The following is an 18,064-nucleotide window of genomic DNA, read 5'->3' on the forward strand; positions in this document are numbered from 1 at the left end:
TATATATATTCGTACAGTCATTTCAAGAAATAATTATTATGATGTAGTGGGTGTTGACAGGATGTCGATATATTATATGAATGTTAAATTCAAATTAAGAAAATCGTGTAATAGCAACAAATAGTGTATATAGTGTATTTGTCTGCAACTTTTTGTTATACGGAGGCTACTTTTCAATATTCTCATTACAGCAAGGAATTTACGTTCTTGAAATATGGGCGTAAAGAGAACATACGTGTATATACAGAGAATATCTCAAATCGGATCGTGGTCCCAGACAGCAAGCTCACTATCCCCAAAATTATGTCCACAGGAAGTTCACGATCCCCACAGACTAAATTGTGTTTTAGTAAGAAAGACAGAACGGAACTTCTTTCCATAGGTTTTCAGTTCAATAGTCTGAAATTCTTTTTTATATGGAAGTGGTGAGGCTTGTGTGTGTTTCTCTCTCCTCTCTCATCTGTATGTGTGGGATGGAGATATCGAGATTAGTTCTGTTTGCAAAAAAGTACTTTATTTATATACGTTTACACACTATCACTTCAAGATATTCACTTTGTACAGCAATACAGTGCTCCTTGCGATTCACTCTGGATCTTTGTGGTGTGGTGTGGTGTCCAAATGATGATCTTTGAGTTGGATCTTCAGCTTCGGGAAGATGGCGAAGCCCACAGAGCCAAATCTGACGAGTAGGGTGGATGCGAAAGTGTGATCATCTTGTTTCTTGTGAGAAATATACGTGTGAGGAGAGTACGGTGACAGGATGCATTGTCGTCTTGAAGAAGCTAGTTTTTCGCGCACTACAGATCCAGTCGCTTCCGCCGAATATTCTCCAGTAGAACTCGCTATTCACGGTCTGGTCCCTGGGGACAAATTCGTGATGAACAATGCTGCAAATGTCGACAAAGACGATGAGCATGCACTTGCTGCTCGTGGGTCAGCAGCCTGGGAATGAACTTTGCAGCAACTCCGCTCATGTTGAAATCACATGTGAGGTTTGCTTGCCCTATCAGTATGACACACTGACAATGGCAGCAATGTTGTGGATTGTTCTCTGACTATCCTCATGCACAAGTTGCGGAATAGTTTCGATATTTGCGAGTATTTTGCTTGTTAAAGGTCGTCCTGATTTCTTGTCTTTATCTGCTCTTAAAGTGTGCGTGGGGTTCAAAACACCTCGAAAGACTCATTGAGTATCCCCATACATTTGCCGTATCATGTCATGCGTCTCTGTGGTGGATTTGCAGTTTCACACAGAATTGGGGAAGCCCAAAGCAAAACTAAACAGTTCGAAGATTTGCTTTATGTTAGGATGTTAAAATTATGTAATGTTAAAATATGTAGTTGCAACCTATCTCGTGGTGACAGCAACATGTGAGCGATTATTCCGTAGATTGAAAGCCAATAAAAATGCTCTGACCAGCCAAAACATTAATATCCGCAACTTTTTGACCGGAATCGCTTGAATGACGTAAGAGCCCCGGGCACAGCAAAACCTCTCGCCAGATGAAACGGATCTCGCTTGACTAATCAGTGTAATGTTTGTGCGTTGAATGAGGAAGGACAAAGATATACCAGAATTTTGTATGGTGGCCAGATGGCTGGGAATGTCATTTCGGAAACAGCATGACTTGTCGGGTGTTCGCAAACTGCGTGCTTAGTGTCTTCCGAGGTTGAACATCAAAGGTGAAATCATCACCAAACTTAACCACAAGAAGCGGGGCGGCCACACTTCATTAAAAATGTCGGACGTTTAGATTTTCTAGATTGGTAAAACAGGATATGGAGAAATATGTTGCACCGTTAGTAAGATACTTAACAGACTCTAGCAATGGACAAAGCACGAATGTGTCTGAACATGTAGTTCACTGTACACTGTTAGCTTATGGGCCTCCGCACTTGACGTCACACCTACATGTATACTACGTTAACCGCCGCGATAGTCGAAATGACTGCAATTGGCAAATGCCAGTCATCATTAGATCGCAAAGTAATGACATGACGTTGCATGGTCCGATGAATCACGATATTCATCACAATGATGGCCGGGTCAGAATCCGTCGTCTTCTAGGGGAACAGCTGCTCGAGACCTGTAGAGCAAAGTGACTATAAATCGAAATGAATTATTACTCCCTTATGAATTGAAGAACCTTCACATGATCATCCATGGACTCAGTAGTGTGTGTGTGTGGAAAGCACCATGATGGCTCCTAGCTATCGGCTGGTCATTGGTGATCACCTACACCTACTCATGTCGTCGGCCATATTTTCAGCTGGGAATAGAATATTTCAACAGGACAACACTCGAAACTAGGTTACTTGTCACTATGTTCGAAAAGTAGTATGATGAATTTTAATTGCTGCAATGGCCCCCAAACTCACCCGACCCTAACCCAATTTAACACCTTTGGGTTGACATTAAAGGTTAAGATTCGAGTTCACCGACCTCCTCCGCACTTTCCTTGTTTCCGTGTCAAATCGCATTACTGCTGTCTTGCGAGCCAAAGGTGCACATACCAAATATTTAGTAGATAGTCATAATGTTCTGGCTGATCAGTGTATTTTCGTAGCATAATGTCACAGATTGAGTTTTTCTCAATCTTGAGCATTGAAAGCCAAGAAAGTCACCATGTTGATATTGACAAAGAAGTCAACGTATTCCTCTTCTAAACGGTTCACCGGTATGGAAGGTTGTGAGCAGCATCAGCACGTTTTGATGAGTTTTCATATGCTAATTGTGAACATTTTATGTGTTCAGGAATTAAGTACCCTGCTGGTTTTCACAATGCCACTCCCATACCACACATTTCTCCTGATTAAAGGGTGTGTTCAGTATGTTACCCATTCCGTTGAATTGTGAGATTCATAACACCGTGTGCGTAGGTTTCCTCGGCGTTCTCCCGTTTCCTCCCACTTTATTCATTCCACCATTTCATTCATTTCTCATTATCACCGTCTCTTTTAGCCTAGCCGGCATAACCGTGGGACGTAAAATTCAAAAATTTCATTTCATTTCATTTGTGAGATTCATTCCTTCTTCCCATTCGTCCAAAACCTTGGACAAAGTACTTTCAGGTATATTTGCATATGTGTTTGTTATGCATTCCCTTAGGTGGTCCATGTCTCTAGTTTTCACTAAATACTCAGTGGACTTGAGATGTTCCAAAAAGTAAATATCTAGGGGAGTGAGGTCAGGGGAACGTTGTGACCACTCCACTACCGATCCACGAGTTGGGAAGCTGCACATCCAGATATTCACAAACACAATTTCCACAAGCGGAGGGGCACGATCGTGTTGGTAGAACACAGAAAATGTCCCATCTTCAGATAAGAAAGATTGTGCAATATCTTATTCCAATATTCGACGATACTCGATTCCTGTTAAGGTACCATTGATAAACAAAGAACCAACAACACGAGTCTCACACACACACCAGACCACACCTCATTTTTCCAGGAATGGTAGCAAATGCTTCATACCAATGGGGATTCTTGTCCGACCAGTAGGGAACATTCTGTTCGTTCACCTTGCCAGAAACGTAAGAGTTGGCCTCATCTGTGAAAAAGACGTCGTAGGCGAAACGGGGATTTTGGTGTATTTACTCTATTACCCATTCCGCGAATTCCAAATGATGATCGGGGTCACCGAACAAGTGTTGATGTAGCTTGTAGGGGTTACCACTTTCCAGGGACAAAACACGTTTGATGGATGTGTGACTACCTGTGACCAACGACGAACGCTTCGATTCGGACTCTTGCTGAATGCTGCCAAAACTACTATTGGCGTTGTTTCTTCAGTCGCCGTGCATGGTGTGCCCTTTTTGGTTGTTGTTGGGGCCAAGGACCCTGTTTCTCTGAATTTCTTAATCAACTTGCTTAGTGTTGTATTGCTAATGCGTGCCCTATATCTGGGTGACGGTTGTTAAAATCATCAGCAACGACCCTTGCGCTTCACTCTCCTGACATCGAAATAATCTCAATGCGTTCTTCTTGAATTACAGCTACCGTATGTTATCTCTTAGTCACCTGAAACGATACCAAGAAAACAAAGAAATCATAATTTATTACAGTTATGGTAAGTGATATAGCAAAATCAAACACAACATTGAATTCATGAGAAAACTTCAGACGAGAACAAGGTATCACAACATTTGGTTTTCATTTAAGAAATGAAAGTGAACTCAAACTAGCGGATTTCAAGATGGCGACCATCGATATCACATGTTCTACCACCCGTGATTGCGAAGATGATGCAAAGTTTTGGTAATGAAGGGGGACGCAGGATCCATAAACTGATTATATTTTGATGCTAGAAGATTTGAGAATCTGGAAATTCAGATGAAATATCATTATACAGTTACACCTCCCTTAACGGACACTATAATACGGACAGATTTTTTTGTCCCGGCAAAAAGATATGTTCTCTTATGGAACAAAACCCTCCCTTTGTTCCCGGATACTCTCGTAAGGGAACATCTTATATTGATAGTAGCGTTGCCAAATCAAACAATGTGCAATCGATAGAGGAGTGAAGAAAAATGAGAAACCCAAAGTTTTACGGGTCGACACGCAGAAACACAGGAGATACAGAGGAAAGAAAAATCTAGAATCATGTGAAGATAGCAATGCAAAAATCACAGAAATAACTTCAAAACTATTAAAGTAATCAACATGATATTTACACAATAGTATAATAAGCTAACATTGTATCCACAGACACGCTCAATAACATCATATGTAATGCAGTGTTGCCAACTGAGCACAAAATATAATTTTGTTAAATGGCACGGAACACAAATTATAACATCTAGGTAATCTAATTATGATTAGAACCATACCTGTGAAGTCGTGTACAGTGTTGCCAACGTTTGAAGATAACGTACGCGCCTTTGGCATGGGATACCTAGGTTCGATTCTCGGCGGGAGCTCGTGGTTCGGATTCCATGTTAAACTGTAGATTCACGTCTCATATAGTCTCGTTGCTGAAAGGGACGCTAAACTAAAATCAAATCAAATTTCATGGTTTAGTGTAAAAGAAAGGAATTAATTACCCCCGAGTTTGCCCCACTTCTGTTATATCCTTAAACTACACTAAGCTAATATATACATAACTTAGTATTAAAAGCTGTTATGTTCTCCGAATAACATGTATGAATATATTATTTCACTGATCATTTTGTGATACTTTGTCGGTAATAATAATAACTGATCATTCCTACTTCTATATCTTTTCAGGTTCTTTACCCGGAACGACGGCTGCTCATCAATTAGCTGTATCAATTCGTAAAAAATGCACCGCTGAAGAAATCCTTACTATTCTCAAGGATCTCCCTAATCCAACAATTGAAGATGAATCAGACGCCCGGTTTAACCCTTTGAAGATTGATGTGTTTGTTCAAACTCTATTACATCTAGGAGCTAAAAGTTTCTCACATTCATTCGCAGCAATCTCAAAATTTCATTATGTTTTCAAGGTAGGATCAGTTTCTCCAAATATATGTTTTACTTTTGTATTTAAATTCTCATATACATTGATATATAAAATTTTAGAGTGGCTTTCTTTCTATATATGTAATTTCTATATACACAAATTAAAAATAAAGTTGTGTGTCGCCACATGCTGAAAAAACTTCTGAACCATTTGAAATGAGTTTTTGAACATAGCACCTAGGTTGAGCTCGGTTTTTATTCTTTAACTTTGATTGAAATACCTACCCTAAGAGGAGAATAAAGAGGATTAAATTCTTTTTTGCCAATAATAGAGTACCTCTTGAACCTCTGAAGTTATGATGATGAAACTCAGCATATAAATCCTTATTAAAAATAAGTAACTATGTCTCTCGGCATTTTCAAATATTCCGCTTCTAAGTGCGGGAGGAGTCAATTTCTGTAATAATTTAATTTCCGATTGTGTATTCATAAACCGCCCAATGTAAGGAAACGGCTAGATAGTAGCACTTGGGTCGAGCTGGATATTTTTTTTTTTTTTACTTTCATTGAAATACTATCCGAAAGGAAGGACGGAGGTTCAGATAATCCTTTCAAATATTTCTCATAAACCTTAGTTTTGTTTTCCGAAGTACAGATATTTCAGCTACTATTAGAATAATAAAGTGAAGAGCTTTAAAATAATAATTACTGTTCAGCAGTACGTCGTTAGACTTAGCATCTTTATGTGATAATTCACTTAATAAATAAATAAATAAATAAATAAATAAATAAATAAGATAAATTTCTCAGCTAATAATCCTATTACGCTTTCTGTGAATTCCAAACGTTAGTGATAAATTATATTTTACTGTGTTTACAAGAGGTGCGTAAATGTGATAAAATAAACTTTAATATTTTTCAGCTTGATAAAAGTCTGTCTGTTGATATAAGTCTGATTTTAGGATATTTTTTTCTTTATAAATAATATTGTTGAATTTATTTATTGCAATACCTTTTTTAAAAAATGTCAGAACAACACTTGTTTCAACTGAAATTCGTAACGCCCCAGTCCATATATTCAGTACCAATATTAGGGTGGGCCGAAAAAAAAATTTTCAGATATTCAGGATTGAGTAGTTATCAAAATTTGTGCAATGGTACGAAATGAAGCCATGTCAAATATGTTGATTTTAAAACAATATATAACCGGGCCCCCGTGGCCCTAAAGTTCCTAATTTTTTGTTCAAATAAAATGGTTTTAGGTAATAATAACATTTTACCAGACACTACTTATTAATACATAAAACATGAAATACATGGTTTTAATATACGCAAATAACTATTAAGAGCTTAACTAACTTTCATAACTACCATATTAACACACGAAAAACCTTTGTGTTGAGCCCACCTCAGAACTCAAACTTTAAGAGAATATCACTTTTTCGCATCTGGATGCAAAATACATAACACTGGCTTTCCGAAGGCGGCGCTTACATTGCTGAATTCAAATAAAGTAGAAACAATATGGCTGCGAGCCTCTCTTCCTGTATTGTCTTGACTTCGAATTAAGCATATGATTTTGAATTACAACTTAAAATGCGAAACGATCATTAACCCCATTAAGAAATGAGATATACCCCATTAAGAGCCAAATTAAAGAAATTTAAGAACGGTGCTCAGAAGTTATGTGATATTTTCTCTTGCAAATGCTGCGATAGATTAACCTGTAAGTGTGGTAAATCAAATTATATACCGCTTTTGGAGTGGCAGCTCATATTAGATCAGAGAAATCAGAGACAAATGACGAGTTGCAATGTAGTTTGAAGCAGAAACCCATAGGCTCAAAAGAAAGCATGACACACAGATCGATTATGATGCTGCGGTACCAATTACAAGAGGGTTAAAATCGTTAGCCTCAATCCCGTAAGCGCTTCCACCCCGAATTCAGACGATGAAGAGTTCGCATGGAGCTATCGTTTAGAGAATAAAACCTAAAGTAAACCTAAATAAACAATAGTGAGCCCTAAGCAAATGAGTACCGCAAAAGATTTAACAGGTATATCGAATATATCGGCTGCTAAAATTGTATCCGATGTTTTAGAAGATATGAATTTACTGAACAAAAGTAACTAAGACAAGGTAGTAGGTAAAAACAAAATCCGTACGAAACTAGCAAAAAAGAAAAAAGAGACCGTCTACAGTGTAAAGCTACTAATTTTAAGGGTCTCTATTTTGATGGCCAAAAATACCAAACTATAGTTCTAATTGACAATTGCAATAGGCAAAGCACTAAAGAATATGCGGATTATATCGATTTGACCGATTGGTCAGAAGTATTAGTAACGAAACCTCCAATTTCGGCTAACGTATCAATAGAACTAACCGAAATGATTGTGGAAAAGAGGAGGTTTCAGTTTGTCACGTTCCCCTTCCACACGCAGGCTTTGGAGAAGTGTCTAAAGGTAGTAACAGAATATTCTTCAGAAGTATGCGGTAGTGTTGCACGAGACGATTATATTCGCGCAAAACTGGAAGCACGTAAGTATCTACCAAGCTTCGGACATAAATCTCAATATTTTGTTCCAAGATTCCGCTAAGGAGCTTTAAGTAAGAGGAGGGCGGGTGGGAGGAACTCGCTGTAGCCATCTCCACGTGACGAGTTCTGCGCTGGTTTGGTGTTTGTTGGTCAATTTTTCAACCTTACCTTATGTATTTGTGTTCATACTATTATATCTACTAAACACCAATCAGGCGAAGAGCTGCACATCAGATCAGAACATTTAAAATCCTGGGGTCAAGTCAAAGTATTAGGAATCTTAACCAATTTTCTATAAATACTTAAAATAATGGTATATATATTTAAAAAGAACAACAAAATAACACTTTTCGGACCCGCAGGGCCTAGTGAAATATTTTTATCTGCCTCTGTTTTGGGGAAGAAACATAGCATTATACAACTTTTGCACGGTACTCAAACTTAATTTTCTGAAAACAAATATTTCAATAATATTTTCACTACTCACAATCATATTTTTTCAGCATTAACGTTCTTTTGGGCTCCCGGGGCGCGGTTAAATATCTTTTTATCTGGCTCTGTTTTGGTGAGGAAACATGACATTATAAATTTTGAACGGTACTCAAACTTAACTTTCTAAAAAAAAATATATTTCAAAAATATTTTCACTATTCGCAACTATTTTTTTTTTCAAAATTAACGTTCTTTGGGGCCCCCGGGGCCCGGTTAAATATCTTTTAATCTGGCTCTGTTTTAGTGAGGAAATATAATATAACATTATACAACTTTTGCACGGTACTGAAACTTAACTTTCTAAAAATATATTTTAATAATATTTTCATTTCTGGCTACTTTTTTTTTTCAAAATTACCGTTTTTTCGGGCCTCCGGGGCCCCGTTAAATATTTTTTTATTCGGCTCTATTTTAATGAAGAAACATAATATTATACAACTTTTGCATGGTACTCAAACTTAACTTTCTAAAAAAATATATTTCAATATTTTCACTACTCGCAACTAATTTTTTTCAAAATTAACGTTCTTTGGGGCCCCCGGGGCCCGGTTAAATATCTTTTAATCCGGCTTTGTTTTGGTGAGGAAACATAATATAACATTATACAACTTTTGCACGGTACTGAAACTTAACTTTCTAAAAATATATTTTAATAATATTTTCATTGCTGGCTACATTTTTTTTAAATTAGCGTTCTTTCGGGCCCCTAGGACCCGGTTACATATTTTTTTATCCGGCTCTATTTTGGTGAAGAAACATAACGTAATATTATACAACTTTTGCATGGTACTCAAACTTAACTTTCTAAAAAAAATTATTTTAGTAATGTTTTCATTGCTGGGTACTTTTTTTCAAAATTAACGTTCTTTGGGGCCCCCGGGGCCCGGTTAAATATCTTTTAATCCGGCTCTGTTTTGGTGAGGAAACATAATATAACATTATACAACTTTTGCACGGTACTCAATCTTAATTTTCTAAAAAAAAAAAAATTTCGGCCTTTTTCGGCCCACCCTAACCAATATCCACTTAACTACAAGTACATTTTCAAGTAATTTGAAGTCCCCATTTGTTCTTCTTTAGAAGTCTATATAGTTTCTTGCGAAGTAAACACACACACACACACAATTCTCAGGTGAAATTGGTTGCTTTATTGACTTATTCCTTTTACAATATAGATCCCTAAAATTTCTAAAAACTACTGAGATCGGTATAAATATAGGAATAAAGGCAAAATTTCGAGAAATGTAATATGTATTTTTTTTATGATTAACTAATCGGTGCTGCAGTTGTAGATTCAAAACCATAATTTGGGCTATACAATACAAATATCCTGTTTTATATAGTATATATTATACAAGAGGAAATTATTAAACCATAGAATATACAAACAAGAAAAGATGCAAATATGCTCTTAAATGTTTATAGAAATATATTTATAGTATCTTGCAAATAGGCACAGTGTGACGTAAACAAGGGTATATTGGTGACGACACAAAAGAAAAAAAAAGTAAAATTATACCTCAAATAGTAATACCGCTAAAACATCCTTCCTTTGTTGATGCACGTTCTCTTGTGGCTACTGCTGGATACCTTATTCCCTGTCTGAGCAGTGCGTAGTTAATAAAGTAAGTTTCTTAATATTACAATTTGCATATGAATCCCAAACGGGTACATGGACTTCATATAGTAGCGTTGCATGTTTCCATTGTTTCTGTTAACAGTTTATACCATCCTATATATTCAGTAACTCGGATACAATCCTCAATAGACCCTCCCCGCTGGTTCAGTGGCCACTGCGTCTGCCTTTGGTTCACGTGATCGCTGGTTCAATTTCCGATGAGAGCTCAAATTACTTTCAGAATCATTCACTTTCATTAAGTATCCGTTTCTTATTGCCTAAGGGGCATAACCGTGGGACGTTAACGAATTTATTTCCATTAGTCATCCATTTCCTTTAGAATAAAGGGCATAAACGTTGAACGTTAAACTAAAACGTTTCATTTGTTTTGTTTTTCAAAATCCGGAATAGTTCTGCGGATCTGACTTCAGTAACAGGTCCTGTCCTTTAAAATCTTTTTGCTGTGTAAGTTCAGCAAAATCACGAAGTTTTTGAAATACGCAAAGGAAATTCTAAGAGAAATTTTAAATAGATCCATTTTGAGGATCAGTACAGGTATAGTGGGTGGATTTTTGTTTCTTCGCACGAATCAAGCGGGAATTAGGTATCAGTTTGCAGTCACAAAGTAAGGAAAGTCTAGACCAAGTTGCTAACTAGCGTACGTACTTGTGCACTATCTCGGGTTCGATTCCCGGATCCAAATTTAAATAGTAAGTTCAAATTAAATATTAGACCCTAATTAATGAAATTAACCAAGTGAGGGTAGCCTGATTAATCATCGATGACCTGATTTTTATTAAATTCAGGAGTTAGTGCATATTTATCCTGAAGATTTATCATCAGCACAAGAAAGTAATCATGCCCCTCCCTGCTAGTATAATGGTTATCGCTAGCGCCTTTGTTTCATGGGGCCCCGGGCTCGATTTCTGCAAGGAAGGCATTGAACCTTCAGCGAACTACAGTGCTTACGGTTTTTAATCTATAAGTTTAGGTCTCTTCTAGCCTCGGTTCTGAAAGTATTTACAGCTTTATCCATTTCAATTTCCAACTGCGGCGTCTTTTTAAAATAAAGCCTTGAATTCAAATTCTCAAACTGAATTGAAGAAATATTATATAGTTCTATTTCAAATTTTGTAACTGTTTTTCAGTTTTGTTTGTTGGACATTGTAATAATTTAATAACTTATTTTTAAAGTAAGATACAAACCCTATTTACATTGGAAACTGTAATAATATGAAGTAGGAAGGCAATTTCAAATTAAAAGTCTGGTAGGACTGAGCAAAAACTTTTTAAACCGGCTGCACAATTGGAGTCGAGATTTGATTGCGCAGCAAGATATGTGCCAATTATTATTATTATTATTATTATTATTATTATTATAACTAATTTCATTTTACTTTCCCTCTTAAACATGTTTTCGCAGTCCCAACCAGTTGGGTATACATGCATGTACAGATTCACTTGTAATGTTGTCAAGGTGAAAAGTAAAAACGGAAGGAAACAAGATGAGACGAAGCATGAAAAAAGTAAATAAGCATGTTGGCAGCTTTGTTCTGTGAAAATTGCTTTGGCTTCAGTTTGTAAAAGCTTCCGTTCCTTGTTAACAATATGCGACGGATAGAATATATAAGAAGGTTTGGGGATAAATATTGTGGTAATACTTACTAAAATGAAGGCTCTTTTAAAGTTAATTATTATTTAAACGATTAATAGTGATTCAAATGTTAGATTGATAACTTAAATATCTTATAAATAATATAACACTTGTATTCGGGAAGATTTAATTTGTGATTAGGGGGGACGGTAGCTCAGTGGTAGAGCGCTTACCTCTGGTGCCTGGGGTCCCTGATTCAATCCCCGGCCAAGTATGTTTGTGGTGGACAACATCGTGCTCGTGAGTTGTCTTGGGGCACTCCTGTTTCCTTCCACTTTCTCATTCCACCAGTTCTTCCATCACCATTCACTTACTTTAATCATCGTCTCGCTTATGTTAGTATAACAGGCATAATTGTGGGACGTTAAACTCAAAGATTTCATTTTTTCAATTTGTGAGTGCAAATTCCTTAACTTGCGGTAAGTGTTCGTTATTGTCTGTATCCAGATATTTAAACATTATTAGTAGGATTACACTGGTATGTCTTATAAGAGTATAATGTTAGTACGCCCGTCTATCCCTTATTCCACTCAATAACTCTTGAACGAAAACTATTTTTTGAATTCTGTTTTGTTTGTTGTAATAGACAGCAAGTGCAATTATCTCGGCCGACTTAACGTTCCTGTATATCCAATTTTAAGGCAAAAAGTGTTTTTAAATGTTGCACTAACTAGAAGAAGAAAGGAAATTAGTTTTAAAATGTACTGATTAATATTGATTTGTTTGTTCATTACTTCAAGTTGTGTATTTTGACTTCTGTATTTTACTCGTTGTGTCAACGAGTCGGTATCTAGCTACTTGTTTATGTATTATAATAAAGATATAACGAGTTAGAACGCCCATATACAAGGACACAAGTAAGTTTGCTATTATGTATAAGGCAATATATCAAAAAATATATTTAATTCTAAAGCTGCTCCAGTTAGTATATAATTATTTCTGCACTGAACAGCGTAGCATAGTGCGAATATTTATTGTTCTAAGAGAGAAATATAACGAAATGGGGGGAAAATAAAGTTGTTATATAATGGAGTCAATTCGTTAATATTTTTTGCGGGTAACGGCGACTTAACGGCAGTTACCTATATCCCATACATGAAAATATGTGCTGAGGTTAGAAGTTTTAGGTTAACAGATTTTTAGTTAAATCTTTATAAAAATGTTAGGAGATAAACACCTCACATATTGGTGTACAATATAAAGCCTAGAGCAGGGTTTCTGAACCTGGGAGCCACGAAGATAAGCGGAAGACAGAAATATAATTACAATCTAATACCGGAAATTTTTAAAAATTTATTTTGAATTTTGTTCTAATAGCCATATTTTTATTTTTATGCATACTGTTAAGAGCAACAAAAAGTTGTGTATACTGTTAAGAGCAACAAAAAGTAGGTCTAATAAACATTTTAAACAGGTTCAGAGTTGTTTAAAAATCAATTTAAATGAAAGACGTACGATATGAAACTAATGAGAACTGCGTATTGAATATACCAGAAAAATACAAATACAAGAAAACCAGCAGATTGAAATACAATTAAAATTGAACACTAAAGAGAGAACCTGAGCATTACGTGATTTCACTAGTGCGGCAATGTCCGGTTCAATCTTCGTGACACACATTATCAAGTCATTTAAAATACTCAATAACTTTTTTTTTAACAACTGTCCAAATTTTTTAAACCAAAATTAGAAATCACTTTACTATTTTTATCATATGATCGAAAATTCAGGCAGTTATGAAGTTTTAAAATTTTCAAACGGCCTCCATTTTGAAGCAGTGTGGCGGATCGGATTCGATATTTGTAATATGAATGAACTGACCAAATTTAGTTGTAATCTATACGATTTTAGGGCAGTTACTGTATCCACTATATACAAGAAATGGATTTTACTATTATAGAAATAGATGGATATCTTGAGATCTCCGCAGTAAGTATATTAAAAATCCCACACAAGCTTATTACAAACCAGAAATCATAAAGGGGTCATCGCTGGCAAGAGGATGTGATAAAATGGGGATCGTGATAGGAATTAGGTTGAGAACCACCGGTCTAAAGCATTGTGGTATAAACTGATGCCAATACCCTCAGGAAGTATTCGTGAGGTTATAAACCTCACATACTTGGGATGTGAGAGAGTATATGATACTGACCGCTTCAACAACTAGGATATATTCATTCGTAAATGAAAGTTTTTTTTTGTGATCTTGTTTAGTGTCTTTATCAGAGTTCAGTATTAATTGTTGCGTCCGAGCCTTCGGTGCACCGTATGCTATAGTGCTTAATTAAAAGCTCTAATTATTTACATTTAACAACTTTAACATCATGTTTATTATTATTATTATTATTATTATTATTATTATTATTATTATTATTATTATTATTATTATTATTATTATTATTATTATTATTATTATTATTATTATTATTACTGCAGTTTTCCACCAACGAACTTACGGTTACACAGATATTAATGCTCAACTCTAAATATAGTTACGGCCTTTGTTGTAATAATAAACAGGAAACCACGTTTATGTTCAGTATCATCACTGTCTATTTTGAGATTATTAGATACAATATAGTTGAAATTGAGACCATAATTAAATTTAAATTGCAATTGAATGGTCACGATATATTACTGTAGAAATGTACAAATATTAATACATATTAAAAAAATATACTGTAAATATGGTTAGTCTCTTGTTCTACTTTGAAATAATTGAAAAATACAGTTTTTGAATTGCAGATAAATCTTCGTCACAGTAATTTTAAGTCAGTAAATTGCTGCACGCTAGTAGCATCTATCAGCATCAGGCTGGCATGCGATAATGCTGTTAGCGTCATTATTAGCGTGACACGCTAAGACCTTTGCCGTTTATAAATAGTATTACAGTAGTGGAAAGTAAACACTTAGGAATCATGTTCCTACGTGAATGAAATTTTAGGTAGGTTGTACACAGTAAATGGTCTTGCTCAGGTACTTTACACTAATGAACAGAATGTACGGGGTGTGTCAAAAGGCCATATCGGTACCTTTTGTACTTTCCTCCAAATTGAGTTGAGGCTACACTTTTGCATGAAGACTTATCATAGAAGTGTCGTGTGTTGTCTCGAAAAATTGTTTTTCTTGTTTTTTTCTGATTCGTGGTGCAGTTGATCAAGATATGTTACCATATTTGCAGATTGGATCAGATTCCAGTCAATCCCCCTCCCCAACCACCACCATCGTCATCTCAATGGAATACAGATTTGATGTTCGTAGTCCTGCGTCAAGCAAATTATTGAAGATGTTCGACTAGCTACACCTTGGGTTGTATCCGTATCTCGTTACCGTTGGAAACTACTAACACACACACACACACACACACACACACATATATATATATATATATATATATATATATATATATATATATATATAATATGCATACATGCATGCTCACTTTTCTTGTACTAATGGCGCCAATATTGATGCATAGCAGACACGTTGTGTAAACGTGTGTCGCGATCTGCAAAATGAGTATTTGATCTTCCCTAGGCGTACGATACGCCTCACTCAAATTCCGTTAGCTGTATAAATTGAGTTCGCCTACGCCGCTTTGGCATTTGCCCAATGTTTACAACCAATTTCATGCACAGCGGTGCGGGTAAAATTTGACCACTTTATCGACACGTCGCCAACTGCTGCTTCAAATTCAAGTTTCCACAACCAGTACTCGTTTCCTACTGTGTCCACAGCGCGACGCTATTCATTATTATATGTAGGCTATACCTGTCTACCAGTAGCTCATGCAAGTAGTGTTTTTCTCTATGTTTATTTTTCATTTTCTAACAGTATATTATTTGTAAAAGTTGACTGTGGTTAGTGTGATACTCCGTTATAGTAAAATGGGAGACGGAGGACTATGAAATTTATTATACCTTTTTCGTATGTGGAACTTCGGAGTATCTGAATAAGGTTTATAGGGAATAATCGACCTGTACAAAAATTTAGTTTAACTTAACTAGCTGCTAATTTTATCACCCTGTTTTGTAACTTGAATTTTGAAATAGTCTTACTATAATGATAGGATGATTCACTTCTTTGTGGAAATGTTAAGATAATATGAACACGCGAAAGAAAAGAAAAGTGTAGAATCAACTTTTAAATGACATAAATATGTCATAACTCAGATGAAAATGAGTTCTTGAGAAGACCAATAAAAGCAAAAATACCATAATTAGGCTGAATCCAAAATTGTTATACTTCGAGATATTTGTCCGAAACGTTGAAAATGTTAATTTTGTTGGAAAATAATTTGAATACTGTTAGTTACATAGCGATGTATGATATATATTAAAAACCGTATATGATTTCCCCGTGATTTAACAAAAGTTATTATCATTGTTACCAATTTTCAAGGACCGAAATTTCCGTCCGCATCTCTGTGATATATGAATCATAGTTTATTAATTTTAATAGTGTCAATAGTAAAGAGTATTTTTAAAAGAATTTTTTAAGACTCCGTATTCTGAAACAAACGGAATTCCAATCAATGTTTACAATTTTTTTTTCTTTTCTTGGGCTTAATTTTCTTATTTTAAATATAATCTATATTTAATTTTTTATTGTATGTGTAGGAAATATCCATAGAGTATATGTACCCAGCCATGTAGATAACAGACTTTACGTTTTTCAAAAACATTGTTCAACGTAAACCACGTTTGTAGGTGTTGTAATCTTTAGTTGTGATTATTTTCCAATTCTTAATTTTTAGGCTTTGGCAGATTCAGAAGAAGCGCAGATCTGCATTTTGAGAAGTATGTTTGAATTATGGCATACACATCAGCAGGTAATAAATAAATAAATAAATAAATAAAATACAGTATAAGTCTTTATATCATATTTTTTGTATTTTTATCGTTCGTTGCCACTATGGCGTCATTCATACCTATTGCTGTGTGCCGTCAAGAGCTAGTTCTCATTGTAGACATTCTCTGTAAAGTGGCACGCAAGTATAGAGCTTTTATACTCTGGTGGCACAGTGTTGACCTGGTCATTTTCTGTAGTGTGCTTGGTTTCCGCTAGATGTAGCTAGTTTGTTGCAAAAGGCTAAATGTTGCAAAAGTGTAGGTGGCACATTGGGTTAGGGTACTGAAATCAAGGTGGCAGCGAAAGAGTTAAGAAATCATAATCCATAAGGTATACCAAAATAAGTCATCCGATTTCATAATGCAGTATTTTTGAATGTATTAATATAAAATCATAGAGTAAGTTCGAAAATGAATGTCTAAATACAAACTTTTACCTACACAGTTTTAATAAATGCTCAATATGCTCAGTTTTGGACGCACGGCATATATACACGCGATAGTCAAACAGGGCCAGTAGAGTGGTTCTGTACTCCGCCTCTCTTGGAGGCGAAATAGTAAGGAACGACATGTACTATGAGGGTTGCTCTTACATGATAGTCAATGCACCCGCCAACTGCACCGGATGGAATGGTGTGGGAACAATTTTAGTGGGGTTCCCCGATAACTGTTGATGCCTATGTGAATTCCACGAATTATTTGAAACCTATTTGAGATCACGTATACTCTTCGTATTACTTGGCATTTCTATCACGAAACGGCTTTTTCCAGCAGAACAATGCTCAATGCTACACTGCTAGTGTTATATTGGATTATTTCTAACAGCATTTACAATTAATTTTCACTACTTCGTCCTTTACCCCTGACCTCGTCCCTATTGAGCATGTATGGGGTGTGGTAGAGTAGGCAGTATGGGCACAATATCCTCCACCAATCAATTTACAAAAATCGAGAGTCATTATCCTATTTGGATGGTATAGTATTCCTCAGAAAAAAAAATAACCAGGACCTTGTAGCATCGTTACCACGACAAATCAAGGCAGTTTTGCGAATCAAAGGCGACCTCATAGGGTGCTAGGTAGATGTGTCTAATTTTTTGCCCGCTCAGTGTATTATATATATATATATATATATATATATATATATATATATATATATATATATATATATATATATATATATATATATAATTGTAAGCGATCAATTCTTGCTTTTTACGCATAATGTACTTTGGTTTTCAATTTTAGTATTATTTGTCAATTACAAAGGTAAACAAACAGGAAAAAGAGTACTGTAATTTAGTGTGATAATTCATTGTAAAATGTTAACTATTGTTATATGATCTCGTCTGTGAATTTGCAGTGTGTGCTGAAGACAGATTAACTTACATAATGATCGTGCTCATTATATGAAGCTTTCACAGACATATATCCATCGTTTGACAAAATTCCGATCTGTATGTGAACTCGGATTTCTGGGTCGTG

At 35.6% G+C, this 18,064-nt stretch overlaps 1 protein-coding gene across 1 annotated transcript in view; it reads left to right on the forward strand.

The window, feature by feature from the left end:
- The window catches only part of Cbp80 (Nuclear cap-binding protein subunit 1), a 201,311-nt gene that overhangs the window by 157,552 nt on the left and 25,695 nt on the right, over positions 1-18,064 (forward strand). Inside the window, exons 12-13 of the mRNA XM_081734092.1 lie at positions 5,236-5,474; positions 16,487-16,561. Coding sequence (XP_081590218.1) covers positions 5,236-5,474; positions 16,487-16,561 — 314 coding nt within the window. The remainder of the gene's footprint in view (positions 1-5,235; positions 5,475-16,486; positions 16,562-18,064) is intronic.

This window comes from Thermobia domestica, chromosome 12, assembly GCF_964235325.1.
Source record: "Thermobia domestica chromosome 12, izTheDome1.hap1.1, whole genome shotgun sequence".
Lineage (NCBI taxonomy): Eukaryota > Metazoa > Arthropoda > Insecta > Zygentoma > Lepismatidae > Thermobia > Thermobia domestica.